At 35.7% G+C, this 12,989-nt stretch overlaps 2 protein-coding genes across 5 annotated transcripts in view; one reads left to right on the forward strand and one right to left on the reverse strand.

Annotated features, from left to right (window-relative positions):
* anks1ab (ankyrin repeat and sterile alpha motif domain containing 1Ab) overlaps positions 1-4,425 on the forward strand; it is an 81,190-nt gene extending 76,765 nt beyond the window's left edge. For 3 of the 4 annotated variants that reach the window (XM_030133685.1, XM_030133688.1, XM_030133687.1), the window contains one exon: positions 3,230-4,425. In XM_030133685.1, the coding sequence (XP_029989545.1) occupies positions 3,230-3,311 (82 nt within the window). In that variant the 3' untranslated portion in view covers positions 3,312-4,425. Of the gene's footprint in view, positions 1-1,181 lie in introns of all 4 variants that reach the window. The other variant, XM_030133686.1, reaches the window with a different exon arrangement.
* A 2,093-nt stretch (positions 4,426-6,518) lies between these two features.
* LOC115419071 (T-complex protein 11-like protein 1) overlaps positions 6,519-12,989 on the reverse strand; it is a 31,620-nt gene continuing 25,149 nt past the window's right edge. The window contains exon 10 of the mRNA XM_030133690.1: positions 6,519-7,993. Coding sequence (XP_029989550.1) covers positions 7,761-7,993 — 233 coding nt within the window. The 3' untranslated portion in view covers positions 6,519-7,760. The remainder of the gene's footprint in view (positions 7,994-12,989) is intronic.

Below are 12,989 nucleotides of genomic sequence, written 5' to 3' on the forward strand. Positions count from 1 at the left end.
AAACAAAGACAAAATTTGCTGTTTTCATTATTTATAGGTTTAATATGATAGTATTTTACTGGTCTGACCTACTTGAGATCTAATTGGTCTGTATGTGGAATCTGAATTAAAATGATTTTGACATCTGCAAAAAAAAAAAATTCTTCAGTGTAATTTTTGTATTTCACAAATTCATCCTACGGGCCAGATTGGATCCTTTGGCGGGCCGGATTTGGCCCCTGGGCCGCATGTTTGACACCTGTGCTTTAAACGATCTCTTTTCATCATGATGTCACTACATTTTTTGATGTAAAAAACACAAAATATGTTGTTGTTTTTTTTCAAAATACTACATAAAAATTGGATTACATATGATTTGATTTTTGCAGCCTGGTATATGTCAGTGATTAACAGCAACATTAACAACGTTAATAAATTAATTTAGACCCTCACCTCTCAAATGAAGCCCAGATATCAGTAAAAGCGTGATTTATACCTTAATGGCTTTCGGATCAAAACAGTGGTTATAATGGAAGAAATTGTGCGTTTTTGGCACACTTGGGAGACAGATGCTAGTCTTGTAATTTTCTTTTGTTTACAATGTGCAAATTTCAGTTGGTGGCCAGAATTTTAAAGATCATGCACAAATGAACAACTTTTAAATTCTAACCTTATTTAAATTGTGAAAAATATGACGTTTTAACACGAAATGCAAAGTGTGCCTAAAAAGCGCACCCAGATACCGGAGGGTTAAGTAATATTGCAAAAGGTGATTAGCGCATTAGCCTGCTAGTACAAGCCGTATTAGCACGTATTTCAGTGAAGTAGCAGCTAATGAGCAAATCACAGCGTTATAGTGACACTGTTGTCCACATTTGGGATATTTCAGGGGTTTGGGTCGGTTTGGATGTTTCGTTTAACTCTCAATAGTATTTCTAAGGAATGGCTTACCCCACCTTTAAAGTTGTGTTCTATGTTTGTTATGAAGCTGTAATGTAAAAAGGGTCATGTTTGTTAAATTGATCACCGGCCCTTTAAATATCACATACGGGAAAAAAAATATTTTGAAAGAAACTGTAATGATTAGCACTATATGTTTTGTTTTTTTTTTATAATCACTTTTATATTTAAATTAGTAAATTATTTGATTATTTTGCCTGAAGACAGTTATTTTTATTTTTTTTTTCTTTCTCCATCTGTAGCCTGTCCTGTCTTACCAGGCATCTACCACTGTGAGGCACTATGAGGAGGCTGCTTTGCTAGCATGGGATACAAGATGGACAATTAATCAAATGAAAAGACAAAACAGCAACATGCAGCAAACAACCTTTTTTTCTACGCATTTGTACAATAGTCACACGATGGATCGCTCATGAATCTATCACTGATGTCTGAACTCAAAACGGACCAAGAACTGAACACTTGTACTCTGGCACACACACATAAAACACACACAGGAGGACAACTTTCCCACACTAGCCCAAGGACAACAGCCTTACTTCGTTTCGTTTATCTATATTCAACTAAACCCCCCCAGCCCCCACCCCCCTCTTTTAACCCCGCCGACCTACCTGAACACAAGTACCACCCAACAAGTGCACGCCTCCCCTTTCCCCCCCTTCCTGCCGCTCCTGAAAGACTTAAAAAACAAAACAAAAAACACAACACTTCTTCTGATCTCCTGGTGTATTAAATTGACTGTGACTGGAAAAAAAAAAAAAAAACAACCAAGGCTGGGATGACGTGTTCTTATGATGGTACAGTTTTGTCCAGATGAGAGTGTTTTTTGCTCTGGCCTTGTACTGCCCTGTGCCTCTCAGCATTCACGGTAGCACTGAGAGACTGCAAATCACAGCATCTTCTTGTCAATTTCAACAACAAACACTGTGTTAAAACATGGCATTATCCCTTTTAATACCTTGTTTTTCGTTCTTGCCGTGCACATAATAGGACTGGTAACTTGGTGAATTTTGTGATACTTTTTTGATAGACAGGGAGCTGACTCTGGGATAGAATGATAAATGAGGGATTTAAAAACAAAACAAACAAAAAACGGGAATGCCACCAAAAAAAAAAAAAAAAAAAGAAGTATATTGAGTGTATTCCATGTTTTATGATTTAAAAACACAATTTTCTTCGCCTTTAGCATATTACTGTGCTCGAGCACAATTTGGCGCACAAGACCCAGCGTAGCATCGTATTTTCTTGATTACATGGGTAGGTACCCGTGATTTTTTTTTTTTTTTTTTTTCCACTTCAATTTAGAATTAGGTAAAGTATGTCACTTGAAAATAAACAGCGGCGAAAAAGGTTTAATTCTACCGCATTAAAAAGAGGAAAATCTTAACCGTTGCTCCGGTGTCGTTTTGATGCAAATGGATTTGCTATGCTGAGAACATGACGCCGTTTCTTTTTTTTTATTATTATTTCTTTTTTTTTTTTTTAAGAATCTCCTCCTGCACTGTGACTCAAAAATGCTCGTTGTGGAGTCGACACATATCCGTGGGTTCTCCCCCTGTGTTGCACTACCTGCTGTGCGTGCTGTATGCCTTGTTTCTGTCTGTCCTCATGGGAGTTTGGACTGTTACTGTTACATCACCGGCCACCGTCCTTGTTTTTTTTTTTGTTGTTTTTTTTTATTTTTCTTTTTTTTTTTTACTGTGTGCTGCTGCTGGAGACGTGAGGCGCTGAGCTCCTCTCTCCAGAAAAATAGTGTGTTTGGAGTCTGACTGTTTCAGATGTTACTGGTCTGTGTGTGGTACCGTGGCTGTGTCATTGCCACTTTGTTCTGACTGTTAACTGTTAGCTTCCCCCGATGATGCATGTTGGCAGTGTTTTTTTTTATTATTTTTGTGTTTTCCGTACCCTTTGATGCACTTGGCCTGAGCAGTCTTCTGTATGTACTGTAGCAGTGTCTCGTCTCCTCTCTTTTCATCTGCCATTCGCTTTTTTATGTCCCCCCAAACCCCCCCCCCCCTTTTTTTGTCTTCTTTTACACCAAATATACAGCGACTCATCTCCCCCTTTTTGTCCCTCCACGTTTCCATCGCCGTCATCCTCTCCCATCCTCATCATTTTGTCACGTATGTTCTTCCATTTTGTATGTTACCAAGACACTCAACCTGCTGTAGTATGGATGCATAATATAAAAGCATTACACTTTAATGAGCAGCTATTTAAAGCAAGTTTTGGTGGCATGTTATGGCTGTGCATGTACCGGTCTTTTAACATTCGTGTTTTCCTTGTGTAGCTCGCCCCAGCGTTCAAGTTTCCGGATACCAAGCTGTGAGTTGAAGGGGAGCAGCCAATGTGAGTGTGTTTGCGTGTGTTGAGTTTAGTGGGCAGAGCAGTGGAAACAGATAGAGAGAGAAAAGAGAGAAAAACGAGAGGTAAGCCTTATGCAACGTGCAGGGCCGACCAGCACTACTCTGACATTTAGATCTCACTCTGTATATCCCCTGCTCCTCCACTGCCCCTGATACCAATCCCAACACAAAGACAAAAAAAAGAAAAAGGCAACCTGTTGTCCCACATCACCGGCCAAACAGGACCTTTGTATCACTCCTGTCTCGAGAAAGGTCAGTCCGAAAAAGGTCAAAGTCTATTTCCTGGCCTTGCTGCGACTTTCCGATCTTGTCAAATGTAGGTACTGTAATGTTTAGAGCACTGTAGACCATTAATGATATAGACCATTAATGAGCATTTCTATTGATTCAGGTCTATTGGAGATAGCGACTGTGGGAATTATTAAGGGTAAAGAGAAATGTAACAAAATGTAGAGAAAAGAAAAAAAAAAAAAAGAAAAAACTGTACCAGCATACAATGCTTTGCCCATGTTTGTGGACAGAGTATGGTTTGTCAATGAAAATGTGATACTGTTTCAAATTTCAAAGCAATATTATATTAATGAAATTAAATAATACAATGATAAAAGAATCCTTCCCATGTCTCATCAGCATTGATTTATTTTTTTTTTTAATGCTTGAGTAGTAAAAGAAAAAAGGAAACATTACACAGATTCCACTTTAAGATTACATTTGTTATAAGAAAAAAAAAAAAAAGACAGCGAGATAAACATTGCAATCACTTTACAGTTCCAAGTGTTTCCCTTGTTACAGAATTAGCGGGTGGCACATCTGTGAACATCCAGCCTCAGCTCGGCTCAGATGTAAAATCCACTAAAAGCCATTTGTCTAAGAAAATTACTCCTCAACAAAAGTAGAATAATGTAGTCAACATTCAGGACTATATCCAGGGTCCTCAGAGACCCTTTAACCTCTAGCTTTAATAAGGTTTTGTTCAATTTAAAGGTTTTGTTTGGAGTTTTTGTCATAAAAGTAAAATAATAATCTTAGAAGTAAAGATACACTATATGGATAACATTTTTGGGACACATCTCATCTACAGCTTGTAGGATTTCCCTTTCCTGTTAATTAAAAAAATATGTATCATCATATAAATGTTCACTTCAGTTTTAGTATCACAATAAATGTCAAATCAATATTTCTTTTGAAGTTTTAAAGGTGCCCTGCCACACGTATTTCATTACTTTTGTGGTCATGTCTGGAGTTCTACCATGGACTCTGTAACATTTTTTGTGGAAAAAATGCCTTTGTTATCACGTTTCAAGCTATTCTAACATGGTATAGAACACAGGTGTCAAACATGCGGCCCGGGGGCTAAAACTGGCCCGCCAAAGGGTCCAATCCGGCCCCTGTGAAATGCAAAAGTTACGGTGAAATTACACTGAAGATATTAAAATGATTTTAGGTCAGTTCAATCTAAAGTGTGTCAGACCAGTAAAATACTATCATAATAACCTATAAATAATGACAACTGCAATTTTTTCCTCTTTGTTTCAGTTTTTTAAAAAAGTCAAAATTATACAAAATTTGTTTACATTTACAGACTGTCCTTTTACAAAAAATGTGAACAACCTGAAATGTCTTAACAGTACTCTAATTTTACCAATATTCATCCTGTTACTTAATGTTTTGTGTATTTGTAGATCCACTGTGATTTGTAAGTTATAATGCACATGTATAAATGATAAACTAAGACATAATATTGTTAAAATTGCGCTTATTTTTAAAAAGAATTTTCAGGTTCATATTTGTTCATGTTATGTTCAAGTACTGTTCATAGATGTAAACATTTTCATTACAGAATTTGACTTTTTTTCCACTTAAAAACATGGAGCAAACTTTGGAATTGACATTATTTATAAGTTGTTATCTCATTATTTATATTATTTTACTGGTCCGGCCCACTTTATAAAATGTTAGGCTGTATGTGGCCCCTGAATTGAAATGAGTTTGACACCCCTGGTATCGAAAGTCTGCTGGAAGACTCAGCTCGATTTGCTAAGCTGCTTGACTCTGATTGGCTAACAGCTAGCCAATGAGAGCCTGGCTTTTCAGCATCCTTTACCCTGCACAACAAGTAGAGGAACTGGCGGAAACCAAAAATTAAACTTAACATATTTTGAACATGCAACTCCTGGCTTCTATGCCTCTCTTGTACGGCGGACCTTACACTTAATTTCGACAACTTCTAACCTGTATCCACTGGGCCCCCTCCTGCTCTATGGGCCCCCCAGGAGTGCTGGGCCCCATGAATTTGTCATGTTTAACCCCACCCCCTTTACGGCGCCCCAGCTTGCTGTATACGAAAACTGTCACTGAGCTAGACGAATTCTATAGACGTTGTCTCACCTGGAATAGTAATGAGCTCAGGCATTAACACGTCACACTGACCAGCTTTAATTACACTGGTCAACAACAAATTTATGGTTTAAGTTTTTTGAGCTGATTTAGGATAATTTTGGTGTGCTGAATCCAAAAATCACATTCATTTTGCTCAATCAGGTCAACTTTCTGAACTATGCTACAGATTGGCTTTTTAACATTTTTGCTTACATTTATGGGCATTTTCACATCATATGATACAAAATTCTTTCATATTTCTTGCAATAAACGAGTTCTGAAGATTTTACTTTTGCCAGTTTATCATTAATGTTTTTTTTTTAATATTACAGGTGAATGAAATGGCTTCGACTAGAAGATCTTGCAAAAATAACCCTGACGTATTCTGCTACATCTGCGGTGAATACACCATTGTACCTAACAGGAATCAAGTCACAAGTTTCATAAAGTGTGCTTACCAATCTTATTTTGGTATTAAACTTGGTGACCAAGATAAAAATTCAATAAAATAAAATAAAAATAAATAATATAAAAAATCAAATTAGCAAAAAAAACCTGACCTGATTGAGAAAAATAGATGTTATTTTTGGATTTAGCGGTGCAAAATGGTCCTAATTCAGTTGAAACAACAACTTGCAAAAACCATTTTTTTGTAACCCATTGTAATTGACCTGATTTCTCCGTTTATTTCTTTTCAGTGGCAATTGCAGACAGAGGTAGTGGTTCATTTTCAAATTCACTACAGAACACAAACGCCTATGGACCGAACATATTTCAAAAAATACAAGTAAAAACGGTTTTGTGTGGCAGGGCACGTTTAAGGCAAATTTTTTCATCCTGAGTGGGAATTTTGTAGAAAACAGATGGTTACTCAGGATTTTAAAATATTATTTATGGTCAAAACGGAACAAATATTTCAGAAATTGAATGAATGAAGCATTTTGGGTGTTTCATATGACAACGTAAACACATTAACCCTAAGATTAAATAAAACATTTATTGCAATGGTATTTTTACATTATAAAATTATATTATACCATTTGTCATGATGTGTCATGTGTCCCAATACTTTTGTCCATATTGTGTAGCATTCAAAGTGGTTAACTCAATTATCACTGCAAAAATAACTCAGGGGAGGAACAAACTGAGGCTGCAAACATCTGTCAATGTAACTATTTCACTGGTTTTGTGTTTAGCTCAGCCAGTCATATTACTGCAATAACTGTCATTGGAGACATTGATTATTTAGGGAATTCTATGCCACGTCCACCAAAAATTGAAAACATGTCGGAAAACATATATATATATCTATATATATATATATATAGATATAGATATATATATTTTTTTTAGAATGAAAAAAAAAAAGAAAGAAAAATCATAAACAACCCCCACCCCAAACAACAACAAATAACAAAGTGCGTACTGTCTTTGGTGTCTCATATATATAAAAATCTGTTAAAAGCACCTAGTTCTATAATTTTAGCTTCATTTACAGGCATCTTTTCTTTGGTACTTCGTTTGTCCTGCGGGTGTTTATCTTGAGAATAAACTGAGGTGTTTCCCAGGCAAATAATCTTTACAAAAAACATTTCAGAATCACAATTATTCTCCTGCTTTGATTAAATACCTGTTTTGTTTTTATTATTAAAACACTGACTGCGTACTGAATCAGTCCTGTCCAGGTGGAAAACACAGATTCTATTCTTTCAAACCATCTATTAAGTTTGTCTTTTAATCTACTTTTGTGTGTTCGAGTGTGTCGTGACGATCCACTCTGATGCTTACAAGTTATTGAACTGCTCGGTACCTGCTCTACTCTGAGATGTGGACTTTCTCATCTTCCCTTCTAACAACGTATGATGTGAAAACCGTTTCCCTGGAGGCTTTAAATGTCTCATCAGAGACCCAAACAGACTCTGTTGGTGAGTCCCAACTGTAGCTGCCTTGTTGTTTTATACTTTGGGTTTGATATGACACATAAGATTCTCTTTAATGCCCTCGGTTTTTATATTTACACTAAAGCTCTGGCGTTTAAAGCAAAGGTCATTAACAGCTGTCCAGGTCCGCTTCCGTTTAGCGTGAGTCCTCCCCCGTCTCCGCCTCTCCCGGTGGGAACAGCAGTTTCCTGAGGATGGGCGCGTAGAAGGGACCGAACACTGCGCGGTTGAAGTGGACGATTTGCCCGAAGGCCGTCCCCAGCTCAGCCAGCTCGGCGCCAACCAGCCTGAGGGTAGCGGGCAGATCTGGACTCCTTTTAGAGGGGCCGCCCTGCAGCATGGCCTGGAGGAAGCCCTGTACCCTCTCTCCTGTGTTTTATCCAGAGAGAAGGGAAGGAGTCAGCTCTGTGAGGCGACACATCCAACTTTAAAAACCTCCGCATGGACTGAGTTAACCTGGACATAATGACCGTACGAGGCGTGTTCCTGCTGTCACCTTAAAACGCTCCATCCACGCCTGTCATTAAATCATTTAGATCGTATACGTGCATGTATAATCATCTTTTAATTGGACTAAAAGGTTCTAAAACTTGAATATTATGAAAATAAGAACACCACCAGCGAGAGTTTATCTCTGAAAATACACACATCCAACTAAAGAAACCTACAAACATGAAGCATTTTCCCATTTGTGCATAAAACATTACAACTACTACCATCTGGTCGCTTGAACGAGGAGAAAACTGTTTTATTCATCATTTATCCATGATTTGTATGAGCAAAAAATGAAAGATGTGCAGATTTTCTTTGTATATGATTATGTGAAAACAAACTAAATGTAAACTTGTTAAGCCGTGACATCATTTCCTGTTTCTGTTCAGTTTTGTGTGTTCAATTTGCTGCAGTACTGTTTCTCTGGTCCATAAAAACACATTCTACCACAGGGGGGACAAACTCATTTTGGTTCAGGGGTCATATTTAGCCCAATTTGATCTAAAGCGGGCCAGACCAGTAAAATAATGACTTAATAACCTATAAATAATGACAAATCCAAGTTTTTCTTTTTGTTTTAGTACAAAAAAACCCGATTAAATTATGAAAATATTTACATTTTACATAAAAGTTGTGAATAACTTTAAAAAAATGTAATTTCATTTGAAAAATTAGTGCAATTTTAACTATGTTATGCCTCGACTTATTATTTATACACGTACATTGCACACAATGTTACATAAACATTTGGTAACAGGCAGAATATTGTTAAAATTTTGGAGTTTGGAACTAAAATTTGAACAATTTCTACAATATTACATTTCTTATTATTAACACAACTACAGATCGCAGTGGATCATAAATGCACAAAATATTTAGTATCAGGCAGAATGTTGTTAAAATTGCACATTTCAGGTTGTTCAGCTTTGTTTTTATTTATGTATTTATTTGCATTTTATTGTGAATGAATAGTTTTGTAAATGTAAATATTTTCACAGTGTAATGTTTTTTTCACTTAAATTTTTTCCACATAATTTTTAACAAAGAAAATTTGTAGTTGTCATTAATTATGGGTTTAGTGTGTTGTTATTTTTGCTGGAGATCACATTGGTCTGTATGTGGAACCTGAACCAAAACGATTTTGACAACCTTAACTCTACAGGTTCATTTTTGTACTTTCATCCCTTGGGCCGGAATGGAACCTTTGGCGGGCCAGATTTGGCCCCCGGGCCGCATGTTTGACACCTTTGTTCTACCACTTTACATGTAATGATAAAGAGCAGAGGACATGGATGAAGCTTATACGTAACATTACAGGTCTTAAATAAATGAGGAAAATACACACAGTTTGGTTGTAGCTAATGTTAGCACGTTAGCTCACTCGTTCCCACAGCTTCTGCTAAAACCAGTTCTTTATAGATTCTCCTGATATAGAATGAGGCTTTTATGAGGTGTTTCACATCGTCACACTTTGTGTTTGATTCGTCAGCTCTTTATCTGTTCTGTCCAGTTTAGGTGAAAGTAAATAATATAATGATTTACTGTTAACACACAACTGAGGATGAAGTAAAGCGATGGACTGATGGAAATGGACCAGGAGCTAAAACAGTATTTAAAATGCTTAAAAAGTAAAAAAAACTAAAGAAAAAAGGTAGTTTAATTGTGTATTATATTCAGATTATTTTCAACATTCTGTTCAGTTGTAATCCTGCTGGGTCCGTCTGATTATAGAAAATCGCTATATTTGAGTAAACCTAAAAAAATTAACCCTAAAAACAAGCGTACAGGCTCTGCCACTGTTGACTGTTTTGGTCCGGAAATGAATTTTACTGCACCATGATGTCAGACTTAACAAGTGGAGTTTTCCAACTGTGTGAAGATGTAACTATGGTGTCTTTTCCTTTGTCACTGTTTTCTGACGTTTTACATGAAAGTAAATTGGTTTGTGTTATAACGGGGTTTCTGCAGGTTTCAACAGATTAAACCTAAAAGATTTCAGACCATTATGGAGACATTTAAGACACATTCCACATCCTGTCGTACCAGCGATGTTTGTCTGTGATGCTTATAATGTGAAAACAGAACAATATCAGGTGATGAGAGACAGTTGTTAGTGTTTTTTTCTGATTTCCCACATGAGTCTTAACACTAAAACCTGTGCTTCTGATTTGATTGGTTTTTGCTTTTTTGTTTTGTCTTTTTATTTTTTTTTGCAACAGCTGCAATGGACTTCAACAAAGCACTAAATGTGCTGTTCTTTAGCCAGATCCAGTTGACTTGCACTTACCCATATTTGATTAACCTGTTTAACCCTGACCATATTTTCAGGAGAAAAACGCCTAAAAAGACATACCCAAAGTAAATGAAGAATTACTTCACAATAATAAGGTTCATATGGATGTTCTTGGTGTCTATGGACATTTAGAGACCTCACAGAATCTATTCCCATTGTCTAAAATATTGTATCTATTACTATGCCTGAGTAAACTGTAACAAACTAAAAGAGAAATTAGAATTTTTTTATCCTCGCCTGTTTCTTTTTTTCCGGCTGGATTGACGATGGTATGCATAAATTAATTGTTCGTGTCGGAGATTTTTAATAGCGTATATTTCACCCCACAAAGATTAAAAATCATGTTTGAATATTAAAGTTTGCACTAAAATACACTTTTTATGTACTTTTATTAACATTAGGGTCTAAACTTTGAGCAAAAGTTGAAAAAAACATCCATTGTCCTGATTTATTATATTTTTATACTAGATGAATATTAACCCTTTCATGCACGAATTATGAGAACCTTAATCAAAATTTTTTCCTGAGTGTTTTTATTCCTCTTTAGGCATGAAAAAAAACAATGCGATTGAAAATGTTCTTCTGAAAAATAAATAAAAATAAATAAATAAAAATAATCCAAAAAAAAAAAAACCCATAAAAAACAATAATGGAAAAAAAAAATTCTTATGAACCTATTTTTCATGAAGTTGCAAAAATGTCCACTCAACTGGACACCATGTGTTTAATTTTTGACGCACAGAAACATGTATTTACTGATAAATTGTGTGAAAACTATGGGGAGGGCTTATGATTCTGGGGGTTTATGCTCAAGAGAGATCTACATAATGTTACCAATTCATGTCAGAAAAGGTATGTAGTGTCTTAAAACGTTAATAAAGATATGTGTAAAAAAAAAAAAAAAAAAAAAAAAACCCAAAAAGAACAACAAAATCCATGAATATACAAGAGAACAGCTGTAGAATAGCTGTCCACCGTAGTGACCAGTATGCATGAAAGGGTTAATATAATTTTTTCGGCCCACAGGCGGGCCGATAGGGCATTTACAAAATAGGCAAGTGCCAAGATAGCCCCTCCCCCAACCCTTCCAAGACCACACAACACATTGGGGTGGGTGTGTTCTGAATGGTTACTGCAGTGGTTCCCAACTTTTTTTGGCTCGTGACCCCATTTTAACATCATAAATTTCTGGCGACCCCAGATATTTTTTACTGCTATTAATTTGTTTTTGATCATGTAATAGTTTGCTATACTATGTTGCAAATAAACATCTAGTCTATATAATGTATATTATTATGGACGGAGGCAGATTACTGCACAAAGTGAGAATTTGATTTTCCTTGGTCAGGATATGTACAGTCAGTCCAGCTGTGATTTACAAGGCTGACATTTAATACTGAACAAACAACAACTCAAACTATGAATTATGAAAGAGCTGCAGCATCTGAAACTGACCACAATGAACTTTTTGACAGATAAACAGTACCACAGTGCTTCAGTTTCAGCTTCACAGTTCGTCATGTTTTTTTATGTGTTGTGATTGTCTCTCTAAACTTACCATATATTTTTTATAAGTAAGTTGTTTTTTGTTTTTTTTAATCAATTACTAGAAATTTCAGGTGACCCCATTTAACCCTTTCATGCACAGTGGTCACTCCAGTGGGCAGTTATTCTCCAGCTGTTCTCTTGTATATTCGTGGATTTTATTGTTTTAGTTCCATATCAGCCAACACAGTGGACGCCTATGCATCATCCCATACACTGACATTCATACCATTACTGTAACTTTGCTGTTCTCGATAAATCTGATCTACAGTAACATGTTTGAGTGTAAATCCATTGCTTGTTATTAATAGACTGTAACACTGGTCTACAATTTTTTATAAATGATTTGCTTCAGACATTAAATGTGCTAAATGTTACGTATTTTAATAAGATTAATTGGAAAATAAATGACAAAAGTGCCGGTTTGCTGATGTTTTCAAGGTATATGATTAAGTGTTATTACACATATATACTGGTTTATGTACATTTATATAACAGTTTTATAAATCTTCCACTAAATAGAACCTGTAAAGTGAATGTATTCTAATGTGCAGACAATGTTTTGAAGTAGATCTTGTAGCTCTGAGACAAATATTCCTTTTGAGTCAAACCCATTCTCTCGTTAATTCTTGAATTTCACATTTTGACCCAAGGCTGTATCTTGGAAACTTCAGCCAACCAACATTTTTTACTTGATTTTTCTTTATCAGTGACTCTCATGTGGTAAAATTTCATTACTTTTATTCTGGAAGCATTTTCCTTGTAGACCAGTGTAATCAACCATTTTTCTTAAACAAAAAGTTTTGTTTTGTTTTTTTTTTTACATATAATCTCCATAAACTGAATAATAACTAATATTAGAGTATGTTAAAATGTGACAAAACACCAAATTAGCAGCATTAAAAAAAAAAAAATACTTCATAGTTTTCACACAGTATATCAGTAAATACATGTTTCTTTGCTTCATAAATTAAATGCATGGTGTCCAGCTGAGTGGATATTTTTGCAACACCATGAAAAATAGGTTCATAAAAA

Source organism: Sphaeramia orbicularis, chromosome 5 (assembly GCF_902148855.1).
Source record: "Sphaeramia orbicularis chromosome 5, fSphaOr1.1, whole genome shotgun sequence".
Lineage (NCBI taxonomy): Eukaryota > Metazoa > Chordata > Actinopteri > Kurtiformes > Apogonidae > Sphaeramia > Sphaeramia orbicularis.